Source organism: Lissotriton helveticus, chromosome 5_1, assembly GCF_964261635.1.
Source record: "Lissotriton helveticus chromosome 5_1, aLisHel1.1, whole genome shotgun sequence".
NCBI lineage: Eukaryota > Metazoa > Chordata > Amphibia > Caudata > Salamandridae > Lissotriton > Lissotriton helveticus.
Genome location: NC_136065.1, coordinates 940,388,971 through 940,413,662, shown reverse-complemented (window position 1 = coordinate 940,413,662; position 24,692 = coordinate 940,388,971). Strand labels below are relative to the sequence as shown.

Below are 24,692 nucleotides of genomic sequence, written 5' to 3'. Positions count from 1 at the left end.
GAGGAACGCATTTATTTAAGTGTCCAAATTGGTGCTCCTTACCTTAGAATTCATGATTTTTCTGTTAGGTTCCACTTATTTCAATATCAGTAGAAAGGAATGATCCACCTGCTAGTCAACAAAACTACACTCTCACCATTGATCTTGTTTAACATCAACTCTTAGTACTCCGCGATCACCGTACCCCTCCACACCATAAGCATAAAATCAGCCATTGCCACACTAAAACATGTGCCAACTTACGAGCAGTCAGATAACCTCCTATGATCTACCACTAGAGTTGTGTACTTTGCAGAAATAACACAAGTTTAGATCTTGTATTACCAGAGATATCCATGATCCTTAGATATGCAGTTTTCCAATATGCATCCGATACAAAATTTTGATTTCCTCTATCTGGACTGGAGGTGCCCTCTCTGCAGTCGTCACACAGTGCGCAATATAACTGGGAAATAATGTATGCCCAACATCTCATATGCCACTGCATTCAATGTCTTTGAATACGGTGGCTGCTTCGTAAAAACAAGCATTGGCAAAGCCAGTAGATCTCGCCTATGCAAGAGCAATTGGTTTTGAATGTGATTTAGCCCTTGCTGTACAACAACATGGCTAAAAGTTAGTTGTGTAGAGGAGAGTGGTGTGGAGTGTCTTGGAGTGGGATGGCGTAGAGTGGAGTAGAGTGCTGTAGAGTGGAGTGGCAGAGAGGGGCGTGTATTTGAGTGGCATAGTACAGAGTCGCATAGTGACATACACTGGAGTGGCATAGAGTGGACTTGTGTAGAGTGTTGCAGAGTATAGTGGTGTAGAGTACAGTGGTTCTGAGTGCAGTGGCATTAAATTCAGCTACCACTGTCTTATAATGTGACACAGGCTTATTGACTTTCCCCTGTAAAGCTCTGTTCATTTCCCTATTAAGTGGGTCCCCTGCTTATCCGTATGTTTTTGCAAAGAAGAAATGGCCTTCTGCTGAATTTCAGTTGAGGGCAATCCACAATCCCTTCTGACGCAGTTTAAATGTGCCTGACCTTGGACTCTGTGCTGCGAAAAGGAAGGATTTGCTGAGGACTCCATTTTTTAAGTAGGCTGCAATTTAGTAAACCCAAGCATCATGCCTTTTATCAAAGAGGCAAGAATATTGGGCCTCAGTAAGTTGGTTTATTGTAGTGACTTTAACAGGACTCTGTGCTGGTATCGGAGCAAACTCATTTCCAGCATATGATCCCTGCTGAATTGCTGTTCTGCTGCATACGCTGTGGACAAACCTGTACTCTTGGAAAAAGCCTTGTTGCTGTGACCCGGGCAGATTTACCCTGTGAGAAAAGGAGCTGGATTGTACCTGTAAGGAGAGCAGCTGTCCTGTAAAGATCTGCACAAGGTCCATTGGACTAGAAAATGTGCGGAAAACCTCTCAAGCACCAAAACAGCACACTGGTACATCAAGCCCTTGGCAGCCCAGACAAAGATGAGCACCATCCTGTTGGTGGAGCTACAAAAGACACCTTTTTTGAAATAGTGAGCTTGCATTGTCTCCAGCTTGCCTCATGCTCTTACGGTCCCTATAGCATATGTATGATTGGCATGGGGGTCAGTGGAGGCTGGTGACATTTGAAAGTGGTGGAGCGTAAAATGATAATCATACTGCACCGTAGCGAGCCCGAACCCCCTAAGGAGGGTTCGGGGGGATTTCCCCCCGAGAAAATTTTGAAAAAATAGTGGAAAAATGGTGCATTTTCAAGCAAATCTGAGAAAGCAGGAAGGTTAATAAAGCAATTGTGAAAGTGCAGGTATTACATTATTAAAGAGATGTCATATAAAATAGGTAGCTGCTTATTCAGTATAACCCGCCGGTGTGTGCACACTGCACACAATGGAACCACACACAGTCAGTCTGAGAGAGCGTGTGAAGGCCGTGCACTTAAATAAGAGTCCAGCAGCAGGTGGCTTCACTCCAAGAGGCATTCACCTCTTTTCATGCAGAGAACACTCTGGTATTCTCACTTATAAGCTGGCAGGGGAGACGTCTCCTTTTAGTTTTCGCTTCATTTCCACAGTCCTTAAGTGTTTGGCAAGATACCGTTACAGCATTTTTTTTTTTAGAAGGAGCAAAAGAAATAAAAACCGCACTCGTTGAAAAATGATTCCAAGATTATGCAGCTTCGTGTGTGCTGTTACTGGTTTTGATTTTCAGTTACTAAAAATGAAATTTTTGATTACAACAAAAAAAAAAGTTCAACACTCTCGATGGCATAGCGCAGACAATATACCAGGCCAGACTATATACGTCTCAGGACAGGTCAGGAGACAATTTGGGTGGCTTATTTAGTTTCAACGTCCTAATATCTAAAGCCACCCAGTACAATGTTTAAGTACACATGCTGCTCGGGGATACCAGCGACGAGACTATTCTGAAACGAGCAAAGTCAGTCACCGCAGGCGGCAGCGCCATCTCTAAAGAGGTGGTCGCTGGGTACTTTTACTTCCCAGAGTCCCCGGGGTGCGACGTGCGAGTCGGAGTGCTGCATGTAAGTACATTATTTGTAACCCCCGTGGTGCACCTCAGCACTGCAGGCTGCAGTGCTGAGGCGCACCACGGGGGTTACAAATAATGTACTTACTGGGCGCAGTTCTCCGCTCCCTCACTAGTTTCCCAATCCCATCACAATTCACTCACTGTCTCGTCTACTTACTCACTGCACTGGATGTCTTCCGCACCAGGCGGTCCGGCCTGTCCCCGTCCGTCCGAAGCACACTGTCACTGGCACAACGAGATCAGGCAGTCTGAGTAACCAGTCTCACACCACGACGAGTCACGCCGTGGTCCACTCTCGTGACTCGGTGTGACTCATATCATCAATAATGCGCTATCTACTTCTACTTTCACTTTACTTACTTGTTGTTGTCTGCACTGCAGTCACGCGCGGTGACGTCAGGACAGCGTAGGCAGTTGGCCAATCACCTCGACATGGCTGGATCTAGCCATAGGTGATTGGCCATACAGTGCGGCCATCATCGATGCAGCCAACACCCACGCGCGGCACCATCCTGCTGCAGCAGCCAATCCTGGCGAAGCGTTAACAGCGCCACTACGCCAGGATTGGCTACGAGCAGGATACGATTCTGCCCATATGAAGACCGGGTCCCTGCCTGTGTCTCTATGGGGGGGGTTCTACCACACTAAGCATGCGCGAGCCAGTCTAAATATTGAGTACTCCTGGCTTTCACATGCGCAGTACCCCGCTACTCTCACTCTATTCTGCCTGTGCGCACTGTGCCTGTCACTCTCTGCCGCAGCCCCGCCCCCCACGGACCACTTCCTAATGCGTTGCCCGATTCTGTCGGGCTTGTCCCGCCGGGGCCGGTAGCGCTCAGTTTCAGTGTGCACGCTGCTCAGATTTATTTAAAAAAATACTTTAATAATGTTGGCAGTGCCGTGCAGTCGCGTCCATGGCTAGTGGGGCAACGCCCCCAATGGACGCACCGCCGTCTCTGACATCTGTTAACTGGATGAGTTGACCCGGTTTAGGAACTGTTCGCTGTAATTGTTAGTTATCTAGATCTCATCATTTGTCGTGTTTCTTGATCGCCAATCATAAATTGTACTTCCCAGAGGAAATTGTTGAAGCTTTGCTCTGTCAGATACAGGTCCCTACAGATAGGTAATCCCTATTGACTTTATATTGGGTTGCTATATCACTAGTACAGCTTCCATAAATGAACTCTGAATCATTACACCAGTCACCTGATAACGAATTTAGGTCAGCACTGACTTCGACACCAGGGCTCTAAAGGAAATGCACCATTGACTATTTGTGTTTTGTTTGACTCTTGAGCTTTATATTTGCCCCCCCCCCCGCCCCCCCCTCCCTGAGTTGGACCATCCTTACTTTCTGATCCAGAGCTACTGGGACATAAGGCCTGAATGATATCCTTTTTGAAAGGATGCTAAATTGTATCACTTTTTGTGGCACTCCTGTTCCTTTGCTGGAACATGCATGTACTATTGGCAAATCTAGTAAATGACCTGACTAGTCTTCAAATTCTCCTAACCACAACCCAAGCAAAGGCCCGTGAGAAAAGTCTAGTCTGAGGGCCAATGGTTTATGTATTTTTCTATGTATATAAGTCGCAATTAGCTAGTACAAATCTAGCCGGAAGGGAAGTAAAGCTCTTTAAACATCTCTTGAAGTCTTACCTGTTGTGTCATATTTTTTAATGCTTTTGTAAGTGCCAGTAATATTAATGCCACGTTCTTCTTTGAGGTTCTAACATTGACTGCATCGACATTTTACTTGAGTGGTGTGTAGGGTCTCAGGCTGCATCTGAGTTTTAACCCCATGATTCCAATTAAAGTAAGCATTAACTACCCTAATTCAACACTCCCGATAAAGTCAGGTGCCTAAATGGATTAACTAGGTTATCCAATTGAAATGCAATAGGTTTGTGACTTTGCAATACCAGTGCTAAATTACTGAACCTTGCATGATACTGCACAGTAACTGTCTGTCCAGGACCCCAAGAAAATGCATCACAGTCTGTACTACTCAGGCATAACTGAGAATGTGGTCAGTCTGCCTCACTGATTCATTATCAATCACCCAAAGACCTCCTACAATAAAAAATAGCATGTGCAGAAGTGAAAGGATGCACACTCCAAATATGTTAATAGTTCTGATTTCATGCATCATTTTAGAAGTTACAAATTATAAGTTTCAAATCAACCAGTGCTTTGCTGTAAGGTCTCACTTCAAAGTTCAAGGAACTTCTCAAAGATTATCTGAGGCCCGTTCTGTTAGATTCATGGTAACCTGAGGTATTGGACAACCCATGTGACAATTATGGTATTTTCCTCTTGGACCCGGGGACTAGAAACTACTTTGCATCTTTTTGGACTTTGAACAGTGATGACTAACATGAGAAACAGGTAACATGGAACTAATGAACATTGACCTGAATTTTTTTAGGACTAGTTATCTAGAAGCAAAATAAGATTCTGGCTGCCTCTTAGAGTCAATTCTTACTTACTCGTAAGGCCTGCACATGAACAACAGAGTCTGAGACCCTTCTAGTCGCTGGTACCGGACCCATTGGTGAGGTTTCAGGCACGTGGAAACTTGTGAGTTTGAGAACAGGTGTGTTCAAGGTACCTTCCATGTTAGGTGCTGGCAGCTGAGGATCTGGCCTCAGAGTATCATTTCATTACTTGGCAGACTATGATTGCCAAAATAACCCTTTCTAAACTCTCTCCTACTCTACCCCTCCTTGCATCATCTGACACCTCTTTTACTATACCGATCCCCTAAAACAAACCTTTCTAAACTCTTCCCTCTGAGTCCTCGTCGGGGGTCGTAAGCGCTATATAAATGCAAATACAATACAATACATTAAAACACACCGCTACTGTCCTATAATGAGACACGAAAATGCACTACTGGTGACTGACTTACAATGCAATTGTATTTCAGAACTTAAAGTACGCTGCCACTATCTCGTGATACAGTTTTATGGGAGACATGCAGCTGATTTAAAATGCAGACCCCTGGGAGTCCTACAAATAGACTTACTTTTCAGTCTTAGGTTGATTACCACAGACCTCCAGCGCAGCCCATGTGAAAACACACTTAAAGTGCAAGGCAGAGAGGAACTCTTGAATATTTGCAGCTGTTCATTAACGTCTCCCTTATCTCTGCTGATCCTTTTCCATGACACCCATTCAGTTTAAAGTACCTTTCATAAATAATGCATGCATTCAATGTACAATGCAATCCTGTGGTAGAGACAAATATACACTGCTGATGCCTTCTAGTGCCGCCTAATGTAGCACATTGAAATATTCACCCACTGACCTACAGCTCATTAGAATGGGATGCATGGAAATATACTGCCACTGACTAATACTACAGTGCAATAGAGAACTTGAAAATGCCCTGCCATGAACGATGCTGTTGAATTCCACAGGGGACATGAAAATACATTGGCACTGAGGAATAATACACTTTGTTGGGGAACTTGTCTGTGTGCGTCAGGGTGGTAGAGGCTGTATAGAGTGACACTTTGTATGGGTATTAATATCAACCTGGCCAGTATGTTGGTTTCCTTCTGAATTTTAAAATATAGCCGAATTACTATCTCTACCTGTACAATCTGCTTTGAAGTCACCTTGATCTCTACTTCCCATATTTTTTTCCTTGATATTCCTTGCTTTTATCTGATTTGGAGTGTCACAATCCTGATTTTCATAACTCAGTTCCATGTCTTTTTCTCCACTTTTTCTTATTTACATAGTTGCCACCAAGGCCGTATTCATTGTGTCATTATTATGTGCAGTGACTAGTTCGTTTTTTTTCTTTATTTCAACTTGAACTTCTATTGGTATTGGAACTTCTGCAGTTATTGAGCCCATAAAGTTTTTGACTTGTGATAGATCTTGTATTGATGTTTCCATCCCATTCTTATCTATATTCATTCCTTCCATTTGAGTTAGCAATACTGGGCTTTGTGCTTCTAGATCCCTTCTTTGATCCGTTATTTTGCACATTAAGTCTTTATTTTGCGTATTTTGTGTATTGCTGACATAGTCATATTCCCGCTCCGAGTTGACTATTTGTGGGTTTTTTTCAAAGATGTTTGTTGGTTTGAGTGGAATCTGTAACTGCTTTTTTTCTATATCCGATTCCATTGACATAAGTGCTCCTGTTGGATCAATCAAAAAATCGAATTTCTGTGGTATTTTTGTCGATCTTTCGAACATCCGTGCTATTGGTGAGATTAAAGTTTGGTTTGATCCTTTTATCTGTGCTTTCGCCTTTTTTAGCACCTTAGGTGCTTGGGTTTTACGTGCCTGTCTTGTCTGGGGGCCCAATGTGTTCTTTCCTTCCCTGAGTGCATTCCCAATGTATAGCTTGTTTGTTCGTATTAAGATCAGTTATAATTTAGTACTTTATATCACTAATGTGTTGAAGATATGCAAGTGTGTATCGCAATAGTAAATGTCCAATATATCAACAGCCGTAATAATAATGAACAACAACTTTGGTTTTTAGACAGCTCGGCTATACACCATCAGCTTTCTCCAAGTTCGGGTGCAACTACAACTAATCCTTATTTGCACTGCACTGCTCTGGTTCTGGCAGTGTTCTGCCACAGCTCTATCACAATTCGGGCGCTCTATTATTCCACAACTCCTACCACATCACAGGTCACACCTCCCCTCTACCGTGCTACCAGACGTTTCCCGTTTCCAGCTCAACTGGGAGGCTTGGGGGGGCAGCCGAAGGGTTGGAAAATAATTAAATTAAATATTAATGACCGCTGTATGGTAAAATGACTTGTTCTACAGGCCAACAGTTCTCCAACGATATTCTGTACGGTATTCTGTAGGTCCCCACTGCCACACAAAATGAATTCATGGCCCCTTCTTTCTTAAAGGGCCTTCCTTTCTTAACCACGCTTAAGTTTTACCTAGTTTTATCTAGTGTCTCATTTCACCTCACCAGTCCATGTGTCCCCCAGCGCTGTGCCCTAAGGCCCTAATGCCCCTCCTGAACCCTACCGTACAGATCTCTCAGGCTCTCCACAGCTTCCGTGGCCAGCTAAACCATTTACGGCTCCAGCCGCTCTTGCTGCAGCCCAGGTTCAGCTCGCCACAGTCACGCTCCTCGCAGCTCAGCTCGTGCTCCGACGGGTGAAGTGAAGTGAGGTGAGGTGAGGTCTTACTGTTGCTGTTGTCCCTCATACACCATGCCGCTTCTGGAAACCACAAGCTGCTCCAGACCGCAAGGCACTACAAGCGTAGAGAAATTTGTGTAAGTTCGTGAGGAAAAATCGAGCGAGGTACCACACTGTAGCTTTCTGCCACCCGGCCCCCAGGGCAGACCCCCAGGCCGGCCCTTCACTCCCTGCCGTCACTCCAGACACGGTACTGCGATGCGGCGTTTCTCATCGTTTTTTGGGTCCTTCGTTTCAAACTCCGTTTCTGCTCTGTGCGGCCACCGAAGCTCTCTGCTGCTCTCTCAGATAAAGATAATTGTGTCTAGGAGAATATCTTTTACAAACAAAATAAATAAAATAATTTGGAGCAGAAACGGACTAACGAGTTGCTCAAAAATGTGTACCCTAGAACATCAAATCCGCATCTTAAAGCAAGATAAAGTCCATAAAATCACAGCACAGTGCTAAAACCTATGCTGCGATCACCATAATTTAAATGTAGATGAAAACATTGCAAATATGGGCCCATTTGAACACATCTTATTAGCCAGGTGTAATTTGCTGACCATTTCCAGGCATGGTGCCAGCCTCTAGGCTAATGGCATAAGGCACCCAGAACCAAGCCAACTGAATTTGGCGATCTGGCTCCTGAAGTCCTAGAGTTTGGTTACTTAAACTTACCACCAGACTGTATGAATATAATTAAAGAAGCTAGAAAACCCACTACCAGAGCATGTTATGCTGCTAAGTGGAAAAGATTTGCGATATACTGTAACAACAATCACATTGATCCATTGGATGTTTCCATTCAAAATATTATCTCCTATCTTCTACACCTACAAAGGTCCAATTTGGCTTATTCTTCCATACGCCTGCATCTAGCAGCAATTGCAGCGTATTTACAAAATAGACAGCATCTATCTCTTTAGAGTACCTGTAATAAAAGCATTTATGGAAGGATTAAAATGAATAATCCCACCTAGGTTACCACCTGCTCCAGTATGGAACCTAAATGTGGTCCGTACAAGACTCATGGGTCCCCCTTTTGAGCCTTTACACAAGTGTGAACTGCAATTCCTAACATGGAAAACTGCCTTCCTTGTTGCCATCACCTCTCTCAGAAGAGTTAGTGAAATACAGGCATTCACAATAGAAGAACCACTTTTTCAGATACATCCTAACAAAGTGGTTCTTAGACCCAATCCTAAATTCCTGCCAAAAGGTATTACTCCTTTTCACCTTAACCAATCAGTAGAGTTACCAGTGTTTTTTCAAAAACCGGACTCTGTTGCAGAAAGGGCCTTACACATCATCGATGTTAGAAGAGCCCTATTATACTACACAGACAGAACTAAATCCTTCACAAAGACAAAACAACTTTTCGTATCTTTCTCTCCCCCACACAAAGGCAATCCCATCTCTAAAGGAAGAATTGCCAGATGGATTGTAAAGTGTATTCAAATATGCTATCAAAAAGCTAAACGTACACTAACAGTTCCTCCTAGAGCACACTCCACTCGCAAACTAGGAGCCTCTATGGCTTTCTTAGGAAACATACCACTAGAGGACATATGCAAGGTAGCAACATGGTCTACAATACACACATTCACTAAACACTATTGTGTTGATGTGCAAGCCAAGCAGCAAGCTGCAGTGGGCCAAGCTGTCCTTAAAACACTTTTTCAGTATGCTGCAACGGATACAAGCGACCACCGCTAGGGGAGACACTGCTGCACAATCGATGCTAAGTGTAGGATCTGCAGCTCGTATACCTCGAACGGAAAATGCTACTTACCAGTATGCATCTGTTCTTGGCATGTAGAGCTGCAGAGTCCTACACGCCCTCCCGCCTCCCCGGGACTTGTATCCGTTCCAGTACTCATCTTACTTAGATGCACACGCATGGACATCCTTTCTCTTTACTTCTACTAACTCCATCATTTCCCATCATGGCGAAAAACAATCTGAGGATGGAGTTGATGACCATGCGCAGTATTGTCCAAGGGAGGAGTCACCTATCTTGTGACTACAAAGACTTCTTCCAAGAAGACAACAACCTGCAATCATCCGAGTCCAACACCAGGTGGCGATCTATTGCTAAGTGTAGGACTCTGCAGCTCTACATGCCAAGAACAGATGCATACTGGTAAGTAGCATTTTCCTTTTAGCATTTTCCTAAACAGGGGTCTGGTAGATTGAAGCCTAATAATGATTAGTAGCTCATTCCAGAGTTTGGAACCTCAATAGGCAAGGCATCAACCTCCCCATCTAGCATTATTGATTTTAGGAACCCGAACCAAGGCTTTACTGGCCGATCTAAGATTCAGACGCGGGGTGTACCACTGAAAGTTTCTGTAGGTCCAATGACGCTGCACTGTGAAGTGCTTTATGCACCAGGCATAGCGCCTTAAACTCGATGCATTGCCTGACTGGAAGCCAGTGAAGCTTTCCGATGCTGCTAGAAATGTGGTGGTATTTGGGAGTATTGATCAATGCTCGAGCTGCAGCATTTTGCAGCGATTGCAGTTTTAGCTGTTGACGCTTGTCAAATTCCAAATTAAGTGCGTTGCAGTAGTCCATTCGAGAGTGAACTACAGGTCTAATGGAATGAAAGGGTGGATTCTACCCACAATTTATAGTAGAAGAAAGCAGGATGATGTCAAAAGGCTAATCTTCCTGAAAAATTTAATTGGACATCAATCAGAAATCCCAAGTTCCTCACTTTTGCCGCCGAGTCCGGGCAAACCCCTGCCCCATGGGTAGGTGTATATATTTAGCCTTTGGGTTAGTGTATATATTTTTACCACCAGTCTTGTTACAGCATTTGAAAAATAAATGTTGGACTTTAAGAGCAGGGAGCCAATGGAGCATTTTGAGGGATTCAGCAATTTGTTCACATTTGTTTCCAGATACCAAATTGATTCTCTCAGGTCAATCCTACAGTTTTTGTAGTTTAATGGCCCAAATGCGAGACGGACATTCTGACATTTGGGTCGCAGGTGCATACCGTGCATTGCAATATTCTTAAAAACCGAGATGATCAGAGCTCCAACCATCACATTATAGTCTCCCTTGAGTAGAGCACGTTATTGCTTCCAGTTGAAAAAGGGTTGATTTCATTGCCTATTCCATATCTTGACAAAATTTAAATCTGCCTGAAAAAGAAGCTAATATTTTTTTTTTAATGTAACTGAATTTTTGATTATCATGAATAACTGAAGAAAATTGGAATCTCCAGATGTGGTGAATGTTCCTTAAGCATACATTTTGTGCTGGCAACAATATTTCAGATTTCCCTCTTTACAAGGCATTCCCCTAATTTAAGTTGTGCAGATAAATATGTCCCCAAAGAGTGTAACGGGTCTCGTAATCTATTTTGTGAAGCAAGCCTTTGAGATCTCCATGTTTAAGGTTAAAAGAGAAGTGTTGATGGGAAACCTGACTTAGCTCCCTAGTGGAGAGACATAGCTGGGAAAGTAAAACCCATTCATTCCCACTGTTGATTGTTTCCCGGCTGAGTCCCATAGCTGCTCTGACATGCTTGTAAGACAATCCATGAGAAATTATGTTCCACCAGTTCAAAGGTGACCAAGGAGCCTGGCAACATCACTATACCCAAAGGACCATCATCCAGTGTAAATGGCCCAAGCGGATGTCAACGGAATTGAACATTAGATTGGAATTTGAAATGGCAGTATATGTGGTGGGCTATAAAGCTTTGAGAACATTACGAACAATGAGGGTAGAAAGTTCTGATCTTAAAAAAAAAAAAAAAAAAAAACTTGTGGCAAGTCCAGCCGAAATTAAAAAGCCCAGCAGCTCTTAAAAGCATCTCTCCCAATTTTAACATTTCCTGTTGTGCTTTTATGTCCATTGCTTTAAGGCTATGCCTGCCAATATGCACAGTGTCAGAGTAACTGATGTGAAGGGATTGCAGGAGATGATTAATAAGGGAGAGTGGAGCATGTGCACACCTCCTCTCCCTCTGCTCTGCCAAATTGTGTTGGCTTGTTTAACAAGGCTGTGGAGACTTCCAGTCCTCATTTTGTGACTTTTACTACGGGGTATCGACATACCAGAAACCACGTGCATTGTGATGGGGGGGATCCCTCTGCTCTGTCTTTGGCTAGAGACTCTGTCTCTCATTCACTGCACAAATCCACATATCCTCAGGAGAGGAAGCAAATAAGGCCATGAGTTAGGGTATTGTAATATAGATGCGTGAGGACCTCTGTCGCTCTTCAGAGCCAACTGCAGCTCCATGTTCTTCAGTGGAGCTCTCAACATTCCAATTTTATTTTTCAATCCATACTAATATTATAAAGAGACAGCCCAAATATTTGAGGTGGGTAATCTCAGTAACCACAGCACCAATCACAACACCCAATACAGCATTGGAGGCAGTTGCAGCAGAAGGACATAGGCTATGCAGACGCCCACCATATACATTTAAAAGGTAAAAGAACCGTGCCAGCAAAGTAGTCCCTTGTGGGCGTGTCTGCGTTGTGCTGTGGGCGTGACAAACGCTGGGAGCGTGTGCTACGTTCCGCCCTTCATGCCATGTGGGTCGTACATACAAAATAATCATATCGGGGAAAAATAATACAAGGCTCCCATTCGCAGCTTGCGCCGGGCCTCAAGCGAGACCACACACGAATGAGCGTGTCTGCGGGGAAAATTACTGCAGCGTCTCCGGCGCGCTGTCACTCAACTGTGTGCATAAATTAATTTACACACAGCGAACAAAAAATGCACGGTAGCAAGAGCGTTCAATTGGTGTCTGCGTTCAGCTGGAGGCGCGCCAATTACGCAATTGCGCCGCATCAATGGGCGTCACAATCGACAGTGGGCAAGGCAATTGCGGATTGCACGGGAGCAAGGGGCGTACACAATGTGCGCGGCAATCGGCAGCCACCAATTGCCACACATTCTAAAAATAGGATACCAATCGCACACCTGGGCGTATGCCTTCAATCGGCATCTGCGTTCACCTGGAGGCGTGGTAAGTAACCGTTCGCTCGACTCCCTTGGGGGACTGCCCGTTGTCTCACACATACTGGGGACGAATGCAGTGTGTGCCTTGGCCTGGGTGCGTCTCAAAGGGCCGAATGTAGTGTGTGTCTTGGACTGGGTGCGTCTGAAAGGGCCGAATGCAGTGAATCAACACATTGCACACATTCTATTTCATACCCGGACAACGTCGGGACGGGCTGCTAGTGAATATATAAAGTTGAACAACTACTTTAAAATGTTTGGAAGAATAATCTGCGAAATGTGGCGTTACTTATTAAAGGGTGTCTGTTCCTAAATTCACTACAAAACTATGTAGGGTTAAGCCCATAATCAGTAAGGCTAGGCCCTCTAGAATGTCAAACCCCAACACAAGTGCCAGTACTAATGTCAATCATTCATTTAATTCACATACCATAACCACACAACTCAATTGTCATGACCATAAATCAATTTATTCCTGTTTTACTTTTTTTCTTTTGACAAAAAAAACCTTTTAAAAAAAAAAATATTCATAAACTTGGAAAAAACGATTTCTAGAACTTTTCAGTACACAGGGATATTACTAATACAATATTTATAACAGAAAACAAATCACATACATTACACAAAAACAAATATAACATTGCATGCAGACATTACAAAAACCACTATAAAGCTCCGGTTATGTTAGTACCCTGAAACCCGTCCCAGGATGCTTGTTTCCAGTCCAGGGAGGACCTGGCCTGGCCGTTCGGTCTGTACTGTTCCCATGAGGCACAGGGTCAAGACTTATTTCCATATGGCTGGGTCCAAACTGGGGTGGCGTAGTGGGCAAAAGAACGATGGATTTAACCCAGACCTTTTGACTGAGGGAGAATGTTTGCATTGTCCGCATTCCTTCCATCATTTGTTTGCTGTATGTTAGTATAACACCTTATTTTAAAGCAAAAGTGCCAGTGAGACTTGCATTTTAGTGCAGTAATTTAATTTGTTCCTACAGGGGCTGCAACCAAAGAGTGTCCCTACTGAGCTCCAAGAAAGAAAAATCACAAATCCTTGTAAATCCAGTTGCTAATGAGCTTCAGTGGTGCCATATATCCAGTACACTTGTTTGGTAGATGGAAAACCGATGACTCGTTTCGAACCCTGCTGTGTGTCTCAAATTGTTCTCCTCAGGACTCCGAACACTAGTGATCTCTTTTCTTCAATATTTTTAATTTTACTATGAATTCGACCTCCAATTCACCGCAATATCAAATGGAGAAATAATTCCCAGATTACAGATCCACGAGGGTCCAATGCGCGCGCTCTCGCTCGCTCTCCTCTTTCTCGCTCTCCTCTTTCTCGCTCTCCTCTTTCTCGCTCTCCTCTTTCTCGCTCTCCTCTTTCTCGCTCTCCTCTTTCTCGCTCTCCTCTTTCTCGCTCTCCTCTTTCTCGCTCTCCTCTTTCTCGCTCTCCTCTTTCTCGCTCTCCTCTTTCTCGCTCTCCTCTCTCTCGCTCTCCTCTCTCTCTCGCTCTCCTCTCTCTCTCGCTCTCCTCTCTCCCTCTCGCTCTCCTCTTTCTCTCGCTCTCCTCTTTCTCTCGCTCTCCTCTTTCTCTCGCTCTCCTCTTTCTCTCGCTCTCCTCTCTCCCTCTCGCTCTCCTCTTTCTCTCGCTCTCCTCTCTCCCTCTCGCTCTCCTCTCTCTCTCGCTCTCCTCTCTCCCTCTCGCTCTCCTCTTTCTCTCGCTCTCCTCTTTCTCTCGCTCTCCTCTTTCTCTCGCTCTCCTCTTTCTCTCGCTCTCCTCTTTCTCTCCCTCTCGCTCTCCTCTTTCTCTCACTCTCCTCTTTCTCTCGCTCTCCTCTTTCTCTCGCTCTCTCTCCTCTTATCCCCCCCCCCCGTCAGCTCTGTGTTCATTTCTTTTAGTCAAGACTTGTACCCTCTACAAGATAAAAGCTGCAGCTATGATTTATGGTCCTGACAATTGAGGTGTATTGTCATGGTATGTGAATTAAATGAGTGATTGACATCAGTACTGGCACTTGTTTTGTGGTTTGATGTTCATAAATTCAAGCACAGACGTGAAGAAGTTGACCAAGATTGGAATGCTAGCCACCTAAATCTGAATAATCTAATATATTCCCATTTCAAAGCCCAACGTTTACTAGATCATACCTTTCTTCAGCTTTGGCAAAATTTTATCAAGATCAATTTGATAAATTGTACCTGAAAACCTTTCTGCATTTGTTGTCTGCACTGCCTTTAAAAAAAAAAAAACTTTTTAAAACTTCATATAGTGCTGAATCACTTGTAACTGTGCCAATATCTCTTTTCTTTTATAGAGCCCATGACAATGATGTCAAGGAAGCAAGCAAGCAAAAAGGACAACTTGGACTGTCATCTACTGCGTGTATATTTCAGACTGTTTCACAAACTCCACATCATATACAACAGCATATACCTCAGTGTCTTCATCAGCCGCACCAAACCCAACTCCAGTTTCACTACCCAGGATCACAATCGCAGAGCTGCCAGCAAGTTGTGTCAACAGGCCACACATCATCATATCCACTACAGACTTGTCCTGCTGCCATACCAGCCAGTGTTCATGCCAGAGGGCAAATTCAAGCTAGCACAAGTATGTCATTGGCTGTACCAGTTGACGTGAAACCTTGCATTGGTGTTTCATATAACCGAAGTTACCAAGTTAATGGACACTTTCCCTGCATAACACCCTGCTTTGACAGGTGATTACACCAGATGCATTTTGGTGTGTGCATACCACGGTTCCCAAAGGATAAAATAAACATTTCAAGTGTTTAAATGCTTTAAAATAACGGGGAGGGTGTAACAGAAGGGAAAGCAATAAGACTATTAACCATTCCTGCAACTATTACTTAGCCCTCAAACCCAAAAAACAAAGATGGTGATTGTAATTTCGAAGGACTCTTGGTATGTCTGAATATGCGGTGCACTTTTCATTGGAAGCCCAGTCTTTAGGCACTTGTGGTAGGAAAGACTGATAATGGCTATTTATGCAGAACTATTGCAGTATTATAATCATACCGCCATATTTATTTCGGAGTATTCACTACGAGGAGCATACAATAATTTCTTTTGTGTACCACTGTAGAACAGTTAGAGCCCATTTTGCACTTTTCATGTGATCTGAAATATAAAGATTCACTGGGATGTAACAAGCATATACTTAGCAATCTTATAATGTCTTTGGTGCTTTCATCGAACGTGTTATGTATGTTATTTGATCCGGTTAAAAATAGAAACCAAATTGAGCAATAACTTTATTCCTCAGGTCATAAAAAGCAATATTCCAGGGTGTTTTCTTTGTAATATGACACACTCAGGGAGTGGTTTTGTTGAAAATATCCTGTGCCTATGTGTTGCATTTAAAGAACACGTCACTTTTTTTTTTTTTTTAAACAAGATGCTTACTGTAAACAAAGGCAGTATTTTTTTCGACAGTAATTGATTATCAAAGATTATTGTATGGGGTACATGAAGTACGAAGAAGCATTTTGCAAATGTATTTAATGTTGGGCTCGTTGCACTTTCTTGTACTGAATAGAAACGCCTGCAGTTGTCTACGTGGGTCAGAGAAAAAGAATTGCATGTGGGCAGTTTGGTTTAGTGATGACTTTACTGAGGAATTGTTTGAACCATCCAGAGAAAAATGACACCTGTTTATGATCCATTGGCAAGGCAGTTGAGATTATAATGAGTTGTTTGTGATGAACAACTAATAATGATGTTTGTTAACAAAGTGAGCATTGGCATAAAGTCTTAGGACAAATTGTCCATGGTGCTACTGATGATTGGTTAGTTTTTCTATAAAATATTTTAGTGTATTTTTTTTTTTTGTATTTGCAAATGTGATCTACATATTAAGCGAATCTGCTTAGTGGCATCTTCAGCTCATGACGTTGGGCAACTTGGTAGCTATACACATTACTCTATAAAAGTTCTCAAAAAACACACGAAAGGTGTTTCGAGTTCAAGCATTACTCAAAAAATGCCAACAGAGCAAACAGGCAAAGTAGTAGAAGTTGAAAAGTGAACAGATTAAGAGTATTCATCTTACGTTTAGTTATGCCTAAACTCAATTTGCCTGCAAATTTAATTCAGGTGGGGTTGGTGCCTGGTTCTTTTGTACTTGTTGATTGCCTTATTGTTGGCATGGTGTTAAAATGAAAAACATCAAAATTGGGACCGTTGTGCTCTTATTAACTGTAGAGATGCAGTTTGTGAGCAAGAGAACAGGTCCAGTGCAGTTTGTAGTTTATACATCTGCATTGTGCAAGATCTCAGTATCGTGAACTTGTAAGGACCCATTTGTAAAAAAGCTTCAATTAGGCCACTGCATTAATATAATTCTGGAAAAGTTGGAAATAATTTCTTCTTTCAGACGTAGGATGGCCTTCGTATTATTTCCTTAGTGTTTCTCCAGTGTAATAAATGGATCATTGGATGGGGCTCTATAAATGTATCTATAAGCATACCACGTAACTGCCCTCCAGGCAAACATTTTTGTACAACTAAGACTTCACAGCTGCCCAAATTTAAAAGCAAAAAACATATATTGTAACATATTATTTCAAAGTTACATTTCTAGGTCCTTCGAAACTACCTCATTAATGCAGTTCTGTGAATGTAATATCGTGTTTAAGAACTTTGCTGAAAAGAACACTAACTAGCTTTGGTTACCTGCTGAACGTTTGCGAAATAGTTTTACACTCTTTAGGGCCTCAGTTCAGTCTTGGTTAAGGCGTTGTACACTTCGTTTTGGGGGCCAGTAACATGTCTTGATTTGATTTAAAATAATTATAGTGACTAATATAGGTAGCATTTTCTTCAACTGGAGAGGGTGGTTGATGCTTCAGTGGAGAGTCATATTCCATTCCTAGTAGTAGCCAAGAGCATTCGTAGGCAAGATATTGCAATTTGAAATTGCTAGAAATTTCCTTTTTTTATTATTTATTACACAGTGTAAGAAAGGTATAGATTGCAATCCTACTAACAGTATATATTGAATATAAAAAAAAGGAAAACAATATGCGCCATGAGCCTTAAAATGCATTTTTTAAACTAGTGGTTTATCACACACAAGTTGTGGATGACTAGTTGAGATCATGTTTAAAGTACATTCAGTTGTTAAACTGTGTATTGCCACAACAGTATATTCTGATTGAGTGCTGTGCACTTTTTTCTTTATTGGTTTTTTTTTTTTTTTAAATAAAAGTAGATTTGGGTAAATGTTTCTTTTGCTATCTTTTCTTAACTTGGTAGAATAATGACCTGTAGCGGAACATACATTTCCCCCCTTGCTCTCCCGCACCCTGTATGCAAACACATTTTGCTATTGTACTGCAGTTTCTCCTTTGGTATATTCTTAAGAGTGCCTAAGCTTCCCAACCACCTCACCATTCATTTCTTCCATTGTCTGCTTCACAATGGCAGCTACAGCCTCAACTCTTAATATCTGTTTCTAAACAGCTGAAATTCGGTGTCTTACTTTCTGCCTACAACTTCAGTATCATTGACTCTGTAGCCCCTTGCTTCACTGAGTCCTATTTACCTCCTTCACAGTTTCACTTTCCTAAAATTCTACCTCCACCTATTTTCCCTCATCTAGATGTCCATCTCTGCTGACGTGGTCAACGACCCATCCGTTCACCTATAAAAAGTTGAATATTCTTTCCGGAACACATAGACGGTGTTCTCTAAACAAATCTGAACCGTGCTGAATTTTGTAACTCCTTTTACAGTGCACTAAATTTACTTTCAGTGCATCCTTTTCTCACTTGATTCCATCTTTTGTATGCATCCCTCAATCCAACACCCCACTATGGAAATTTTACAGCTTCAGAAAAGGCAGATACAATTCTACCATTTTCCTTAAACACCCATATTAGCTAATGACATTCTTAAATTTCCTGCTTCCAGACACTGCCTCATCTCATACTGCTGTACACTTCAATTTTATATTCCAGCCTTACATAAATATCCAGTATCTGCCCCTTCCACCCATCTTTCATAGTGATAAGATCCAGACAATCTCCATTTTTGTGTACCATCTTCCCAGTTCTCCACACCAGTTCTCCACCAACTGAACATACCCTCCTTCTTCAGCCAACCCCTACAAATGCCCCTTCTGACCCTTTCACCCCACTTCAAAATATTTTACCACCCCACTCGCCTCCATCTATCTGTTTACTTATTCCCTTGTGTCAGCCTTCTACTACACTTTCTTCCCCTTTTTAATACTATAGAGGCCACCACACATTGTGAAAAAACAATCTACTAATTCTACAGCCCCATCAAATACTATTCTGTACCACTAACCCCTTGCAGTCCATCATCTGGTATTCACAACCTCACCACCATCAACCCTCTCTTCTTGTAAAGTCAGAGAAAGTTGTTCCCGTAGGTTGTCTTTATTGCTTCCTTTATCTCTGGATACTGTAGTGCCCTCTCCTCGTAGTTAATCTTTCTTGCAAAATCTACATTTTGATACTTTTATTCATGACATACTATTATCAGCCCTTTCAAATGTATGCATTAATGGCTGTGCATGGTACTGTTTCTCATACAATGCTGACTGGTCTTGTATTTTGCCCAGTGCATACAACTCTATGCCTGTTTGCTGTTAATCAGCAATATTGTGTTCCCTGTTTTTCCCCCCAAATCATGTGTAAATAAAGTTTCAAATTGTCCTCTATGCCATATGGTTAAAACCCCTAGGTTAAGCACGCGTAGCATTACACATTTAATAATTTTCAGCCACTTAATACATATCAAATCCTTTCTTAATCCTACTTAAAATTATGCATAACTGTACAGCTTAGGAAATGATGTGCTTCTAAAATAACATTTTTTGTTGTTGCACAATTTGAATGCCTAAAAATGCACTATACCCAACAATTTGCAGGCTGCCACTTAAATTTCATTAAAATTATCATGTAATATCAATAGTTCGAATCCTAGCCTTCTTATTCCAGTCCCTACTTATATGGCAACTACACCAGAGGTTCAAACTCTATGCTTCAGCAAAATCTCCTGCCCTGTATACATAATCTAGAACTGCTGGTATCCCGAAACTTCGCTTGCCAGGCGTGTTCCCTACTACTGCATATCCCTGCTCTCAGAGTTCCAAATTGCTGTATACAACATAGCAAACAAAATAGGTGTTTCAAGAGCGGTAAGTTTGCATCACATGGTGGTGATATCAACAAATTCAAATGCATCCTGTTTTTCCCCACTGGCATTTGAGTATGGTGTATATTTGTGTGGGGCTTATTTTCATTGTAGTAAACTTTATATAACATGTATACTAGATGTGTTTATGTAGATCGCATTCTGTGCATTTACCCATACACTAGGTATGGATTTCAAATGTTGCTTTCTTGTATTTGTTTTGTCTTGCAGTATTTGACTTGTAACCGTGGTCCCTGAAACTCACAATGCCCCAGGGATACGGACTTAAAATATCTTTATTCAGCATTTGATCCAGGGCGATTCCCCCCCAAAATTTCATAACCATGGAATCCAATCGACCTTAAACAGCAGAAAATACTGGATCGAAAGAAAATTGATACAAGGATGACCGGGGATGGACTAAAGGCAGATTGCTCACTTTTGTCCTTATCTCTTCAGGTTGTATTGAAATGAGTCAGTGGAGGGTGGGCCATAGAGAACTTGCCTTTAAAAAACTCCTGCACAAGTTACAGTTAGCTAAGATAACTAGAACAGCTGAATTTCACTGGTTTTTGCACGAGTGAAATGTGAGCCTAACTAGAACATCCCTGTTACCTTTGTTTTTTTCAGTGACTTTCTAAGGATATTTTTTTCTATTTCCCAACTGTAACCTCTAACCTTTGACAGTGAGTGTGTAAGTGCATGAGTGTCTCAGAAGTGGGTTGGTGAGTGGGTGTGTGAGTATGTCATTGGGACCGTAAGTGGATGTGCGAGTCTCTGAGTGGGTCAGTGAGTGGGGGTGTGTGTGTCTGAGTGCTCTGTTTTTCCCTCTTCTGCTCTGTTTTATTCCTGCTTGTTTTCTGCCATCTGTTTTGCCTTTCCTGCTAGTTTTTCTACCCTTTGTTTTTTCTAAAAAATGTTCCCCCTCTTTTACCTTTTATGCTGGTTTTGCCCTCTGTTTTGCCTTTTCTGCGAATTTTTCTGTCCCGTTTTTCATCCACTGGGCCCACCATAATTAAATACAGTAGGGGGCCCAAGTGGCTCCAATCCCTGGACCAGTTTCGGTCCCGGAGATCCCATCCCCCGGCTAAAATTCAGTGGGGCAGGGCTGGCTTTAGGGTGGTGCGATGGGTGCAGCTGCACCTGGCGCTGAGATTAGGGGGCGCTGTGGTGTTAGGCGATAACTTATCTGTTTAGAAGCACCTGCTGCAGAGTTCCTAGTGTGTCCACTAGGTTTCAGGCAATAATAAAAATGTCAAGATAACACTGGTGATTAATATCCTTGCTGACACAAGATCAGAGTCTTGAATTGTGGCAGTTTCCATTCATGATTGAGTAGCTCAGAGGGTTTGTATGCCTGCTGCAAAGAACGTTTACCATTGCAGATCTCAGAACTGTTTGTGTGGCTAGATCAGTGGGTTACTATTTAGATGGGTGAAGGGGAATTTTTGCACCAGGCACCACCAGGGCTAAAGCTGGCCATGATGGGGCAGGGGGCCATTTGACCCCCACCCCATCTTCGGGCCTGGCCAGAGTAGAATGGGGAAGGGACCTGTGCGGCCCCCCTTCCTGGGGGCTGTTTCAGCTGTTCCCCATCCCCCGGGCCTGACCTTAATGCAATGGGTGAGGGAAGCCACGCAGCTCCCCTCCCAGAGGCGTATTTGGCCACGGGTTCCACATTCCCAGGTTCCACATTCCCAGGTTCCACATTCCCAGGTTCCACATTCCCAGGTTCCACATTCCCAGGTTCCACATTCCCAGGTCCTGGCCAAGTGTCGCTGTGTCCCCTGGTCCTAGCCAGGGCATCTAGTGTGCACAATGTGGACTGCTGAGGGGGCTCAAGGCCCTTGCAGTCAAATCCGGCTCCCCACCTACTCCAAGAGCCGGCATTGCTGCTGCACGCAGGGAGCTGCTGGAAATACAGCTCCCTCTGTGCAGGAGCAATACTCCACTTCCAGTGGGTGGGGTCACTTTGACAGTGCCCACCAGAGTGCTTGCTATAGTTTGGCAGGAGCAGTCTGCTCCCGTCAAATAAAAGCAAACCGCTATATCCCTGGGCGGTCCCCAGGGCCATATATGGCTTTAGGTGGGGGTCTGTGGTGCCCCCCTCCTTTTGAATTTCATGGGCCTGCCCAAGGGAGGTAGGGGTCCCTGGGTCCTAGAACAGCACCCCCCTCCTTCTTGAGGAAAATCAAGGCCGGGGGTAGTGGTTGTCCTTGGGGCTCATGGTGGGGGCGTTCCCACATGGCACCCTCACTCCCTTTTTTTGTATTTTTATTTATAGCACCAAGGAGGTGGTCAATCCTGGGGCATAAAAATGCAATAGGAGGGGGACCAGATTTTTAGTTTTTTTTTTTAGAGAGCCTGACTTTTAAATCCTGTCCTGTAACTCCTGCAACATCAGTTTTGCAGCGTGAATCTTTCTGGATTCACTATGCTGTGCATTATTCCGCGGTCTTGTGGTTGGGTCCGGATTCGTAGTCTTTTCTTTGTTTTTTTTTGTATTTTTCTTAGCCCAGGTGGGCGTCGGCGTCACACCCCCTTGGGTGTATTTCCGGTGACGTCGGCATGCTTCCTGCGGAAGCTCCCACTCTTGGGCGCCATCTTCAGATTCTTTTTTTTTCCGCGGTCGGGTCTGGATCGTTCCCGTTTGGGCTCCAGACATTTTTGGAGAAAGAAGAAAGAAAATACAGAAAAGACGAGGAGAAGTCATCTGAAGACTCCAGGGGACTTCGACGAGAAACCAGCAAGGATAAGGCGTTTTCCATCGAGATCTTCGACGACCGTCGACGAACACGCGACCAGAGAGGCCCTGGACGCTCGAGGATGGACAACACGCCGTTCAAGTTCTGCCGTAACTGCCACCACAAGTACGCGCAGAAGGACCAGCACCCGGTATGCAACCTTTGCCTACCGGTGGACCACGAAAGCGGAGACTGCAACGCCTGTTCCACCTTCACCCCGAAGACCCTTCGTGTGAGAGAGAGGCAGAGGGTAGCACACGCCGCCCTGCAGGGGAAGGCCCCGACTCCGTCACTCTACGAGCTGGGGATGTCCTCCGAGGAAGAAGACAACGCTGCCGCCGAAGACGACAGCTACACGGTCGTAGAGACCGATTACACGAAGACTTCTGACAAGGTAGGAGACTCTTCGGCCCCCAAGAACCCGAGAGACTCTGAGTCTAGAAAGATCGAGGGCAAGACCCCGAAAACGCCGACGCCAAAAAAGGCGGCGTCCGCGACTACTCCCAGGCCCAGCGGATCCTCCGAGAAGGAGTCCCCGGCGCCGAGAGCTCCTGAGCAGCACAAAACGTCGAAAATCGTCCCCGAAAAGGTTTGATCGACGCCGAGGGAGAAAGACCCAAAACTGACGACGACGACCAGAGAACCGAAATCCGGTTCGACGTCGAAAACTTCGACTCCGAGAGGCACGGCGACGAGCCTTCCGCCGAAGAGAGCGGCCGACCCATCCGACGCGGAACACGCGGCCGAGATGGAAAAGAAGAGAAGGCGCCTCGAGGCAGAAATGGAGAACATCATGCAGCGGAAGAAAGATTTCGACGCAAAGATGAAAACCTTCACGATCCCTCACAAGACCAAGCCACCGGTGATGGAGCCGGTCGAGGAGGAAGAGGAGATCGCCGAAGTCACCGAGGAACAAGACCAGGACGTCGAGGTGATCGACGACCAGGAGGAGTACGAGAACCCCTACGATAGTTACAACTATGGGGAGGAGGAGGAGGGCAGGACAGACAGAGTCGGCACCCTCGGACCTTCAGGAGGTAGATTACATCGATGTCGACACCGACAGCCCGGAGGAGGTGGTCGACACCTACCCCTCGAGGCCCTCGCCGCCGGACGACATCGGGGCCTACAACTCGGTGATACAATCTGCCGCAGCAGCTTTCAAGCTCAAGCTCGACGAAGAGAAGCAGAAAGCAGACTTCCTTCTAGAAACATTGCTCCCAACACAAACGAGGAGCCAGTACCTTCCAATGCTCGAGAGCGTCTTGGCTCAGGGGAAGGAAGCTTTCAGGGAGCCCGCAACATGCAAGGCAGTAACTCCCAGAACTGAGAAGAAGTACAAGCATGCCACAAAGGACCCGGCCTACATTCAGGGCACGGTCTCCGCAGACTCCATTATCACGGCCACAGCAAGGAGGAGGGCTAACGTACCCACTACCTCGGGGCCACCACCGGATAAGGAGAGCAAAAGGATGGATCTGGTGGGCAGAAGGATCGAACGGAATGCCGCGACCCACTGGCGCATGGCTAATTCCAACGCCCTGATAAACAGGCACATGTACCAAATCATGGAGGGACTAGGGCAGTTGGTGAAGGACTTGCCCCAGGATGCCAGGCAGAAAGCCGAAAAGCTGGTTGAAGAGGGAAAGAATGCGGCAAATTCTTGCCTTAAGATGGCCCTGGATGGGGCAGACACCGCCAGCAGGCTCATGATGATGGGCGTCACGGAAAGGAGGCACGCCTGGCTCAGAATATCCGGTTTCAAACCGGAAGTGCAACACAGTATCCTGAACACACCGTTCAACGGCAGCACGCTTTTCGGACCAACAGTGGATGAACAGCTCAGCCAACTGAAGAAGGATAACGAAACAGCAAGATCCATGGGAGCATTGCAGTTCAGAGGGAAGAAGAGGGGCACCCCGTCACGGAGGCCCGGCGGGAGAGGCGGAAACCAGCCAGGTACATCACACCAGGCTTTCCAGCAAACGCACCAGGCAGACTCGCAGAGTCAGCAGGGTCATCAGAAGCAGCCCTGGCAGTACCAACAAAGAGGCCAGTC

At 44.4% G+C, this 24,692-nt stretch overlaps 1 protein-coding gene across 3 annotated transcripts in view; it reads left to right on the top strand.

Annotated features, from left to right (window-relative positions):
• The window catches only part of CCNJ (cyclin J), a 94,029-nt gene extending 76,081 nt beyond the window's left edge, over positions 1 to 17,948 (top strand). For all 3 annotated transcript variants that reach the window (XM_078643440.1, XM_078643439.1, XM_078643441.1), the window contains one exon: positions 15,020 to 17,948. In XM_078643440.1, coding sequence (XP_078499566.1) covers positions 15,020 to 15,428 — 409 coding nt within the window. In that variant the 3' untranslated portion in view covers positions 15,429 to 17,948. The remainder of the gene's footprint in view (positions 1 to 15,019) is intronic.
• Positions 17,949 to 24,692: the final 6,744 nt, after the last annotated feature.